Here is a 2,760-nt window from a genome sequence, read left to right as displayed (position 1 = left end):
GAATTAGATGTTTGAATATGGTGGAGAATAGACAATTGCTAGAAATAGAAGTATTATTATAACTAGAAAAATAAGGTTTGCAATTAGAAGATTAGATTTAGGTATGAGAAGGGAAACAGGAAAATTTTAAAAAGTTTGAATGAAAGAAGCTTTTGGTTACCCAAATATAACTTACTTCGGAATTATAAACAATAAGAAACATTTTGAACACTGATGGGAAATTAAATTTTTTTAAAAAAATGAAAACAGGATACTGATTGAACATACGGATGTTAAGTGCAAATGCAATTAAGATGTGTTTTTGTTAGAAAAGATACCTTAAACTGACATTATTGATATTATTAGAAAAAGGTAACAAAGATGTTGATGTTCAATTGTATATTTACTAATAACAATAAGAATTGTATTTACCTAGTATGGGAAAATAGGTATTATCGGAAGAAGAGAGGAAACATTTGAAGGTGTAATAGTGGATCTAGTCCAGGGGTAGGCAACCTTGGCTCTTTTATGACTCGTGGACTTCAACTCCCAGAATTCCTGAGCCAGCCATGCTGAGGGGAAAGAGAGAGGTTTCCAAGCTGAGCCATGCTGGCTCAGGAATTCTGGGAGTTGAAGTCCACGAGTCATAAAAGAGCCAAGGTTGCCTACCCCTGTGCTAGTATAAAGAAGTTAAAATAGACCACTGAATTACTAATGGACCCAGACAACATGTTGTTTATTATATATATATATATATATATATATATAAATTCAAATGTTTGGCATCTGACTCACATTTATGACGGTCGCAGTGTCCCAGGGAGAGTCACGTGATCCCCTTTTGCAACCTTCTGACAAGCAAAGCCAATGGGGAAGCCAGATTCACTTAACAACCAGGTTATTAACTTAACTTCAGTGATTCACTTAACAAATGTGACGAGACAGATCCTAAAATGGGGCAAAATTCACTTAAACTTCTCACTTAACAACATAAATTTTGGCTTCAATTGTGGTCCTAAGTCGAGGACTACGTGTATTTGCACCATTCAATATATACTGGTAGCCCTCGAATTACGACCATCCTTTTAGTGACCGAAGTTACAGCGGCACTGAAAAAGGGACTTATTGCCATTTTTTACACTTAACAAACATTGCAACATCCCCATAGTCATGTGATCAAAATTCGGACACCTGCATGTATGTATTTATGTCAGTTGCGGTGTCCCGGGGTCACGTGATTCCCTTTTGCGACCTTCTGACAAGCAAAGTCAAGGGGGAAGCCAGGTTCGCTAAACAAACGTATGACTGATTTAACAACTGCACTGATTCACTTAACAACTGTGGGAAGAAAAGTTGTAAAATGGGGCAAAATTCACAACAACTATCTTAGCAGTAGAAACTTTGGGCTCAATTGTCATAAGTCAAGGACTAACTATATTTCCCTGGGAATAGAATAGAATAGAATATAGAATATAGAATATAGAATATAGAATATAGAATATAGAATATAGAATATAGAATATAGAATATAGAATATGAAATGGAACGGAACGGAACAGAACAGAACAGAATGGAATAGAGAATGGAATAGAGAATGGAATATAGAATAGAATAGAAAATAGAATAGAATAGAATAGAATAGAATAGAATAGAATAGAATAGAATAGAATAGAATAGAATAGAATAGAATAGCGCCCATGATTTCTCTCTTTGGTCATTTTCCAACCGTTGTTTCTTGTCCTGCCCCCTGGTGCTTTGGAGAATAGCAGCACTGGACTCTTGAGTATCCAAGAGGAAAAAAATTGAGTGTCTCCAGAATCCTACCATCGCTGCAAGCTACAACGTTACCTTTGCCCTTCTCTGCCTGCCTGTTTTCCTTTCTCCAAAAAAGGAAAACCGAAAAAGAGCTGCAATCTCTTTCTCTTCCTCATTATAGTTGGCATCTACTGGCTGCACTCCCAAAAGGAGATGAACGGATCAGGAACTCTGGAATGCGTGGAGAACATGAAGCAGGAACTGCTGGCTAAAGTGAAGGCATTGGGCAAAGAACTACCTCTTAACACCTTGGATGAACTGATCGACTACTTTGGAGGCCCCGAAAAAGTAGCAGAGGTAAAACATTAGGAACCAGAGAAAGGGGAAGCAAAAGGTTTTTTATCTTCTGTGCCTCACGGAGTCAATTCACAGTCCGGGGGCCTGTACCAGAAGTCTCCAAAGTTGGCCCCTTTAAGACTTGTGGACTTCAATTCCCAGAATTCCTCAGCCAGCATGGCTGGCTGAGGAATTCTGGGAGTTGAAGTCCACAAGTCTTAAAAGGGGCCAACTTAGGAGACCCCCAGCCTGTACCTTTGATTTAAGAGAATGTGCAGTATTATCCTTGCTAAAAAGAGAAGTTCTTTTGTGGGGTCTTCTGAGCTTGGTTGTTTCCTTGCAGAAATGTCATGACCCAACTAGGTAACATCATCAGTGCTAGTCAGAGGTTTGTTCCCTATTTATATACAGTAACTGGCCCCGCCAGGGTTGGTGACCGGTTCTTTTCCATTTAATTAAGCTCTCCTCCATCTCAGTAAGATCAAATGGGAGGAGGTGAGAGCAGAGTCTCATACAGAGATAGATCAGGCACCCTCCTTCGTAGGAGGGAGCCATGAGGTTAGTGGCTCCTCTCATTTGTTTCAAATGCAACCATACGCTGCTTGAGATCCTGGGTTCAGGTCCTCCAGGAAAGGGGGGAAATCCCTGCCTGGAAAGATCATTATCTATCTATCTATCTATCTATCTATC

General features: G+C 39.3%; 1 protein-coding gene across 1 annotated transcript in view; it reads left to right on the top strand.

Moving 5' to 3' along the window:
• The window catches only part of SBNO2 (strawberry notch homolog 2), a gene marked incomplete at its 5' end in the record, with an annotated part of 100,375 nt that overhangs the window by 72,153 nt on the left and 25,462 nt on the right, over positions 1-2,760 (top strand). Inside the window, one exon of the mRNA XM_029285792.1 lies at positions 1,916-2,091. Within this exon, the coding sequence (XP_029141625.1) occupies positions 1,916-2,091 (176 nt within the window). The remainder of the gene's footprint in view (positions 1-1,915; positions 2,092-2,760) is intronic.

Source organism: Protobothrops mucrosquamatus, unplaced genomic scaffold, assembly GCF_001527695.2.
Source record: "Protobothrops mucrosquamatus isolate PMUCROS unplaced genomic scaffold, P.Mucros_1.0 scaffold2269, whole genome shotgun sequence".
Taxonomy (NCBI): Eukaryota; Metazoa; Chordata; class Lepidosauria; order Squamata; family Viperidae; genus Protobothrops; species Protobothrops mucrosquamatus.
This window is presented reverse-complemented; position numbering and strand designations above follow the sequence as displayed.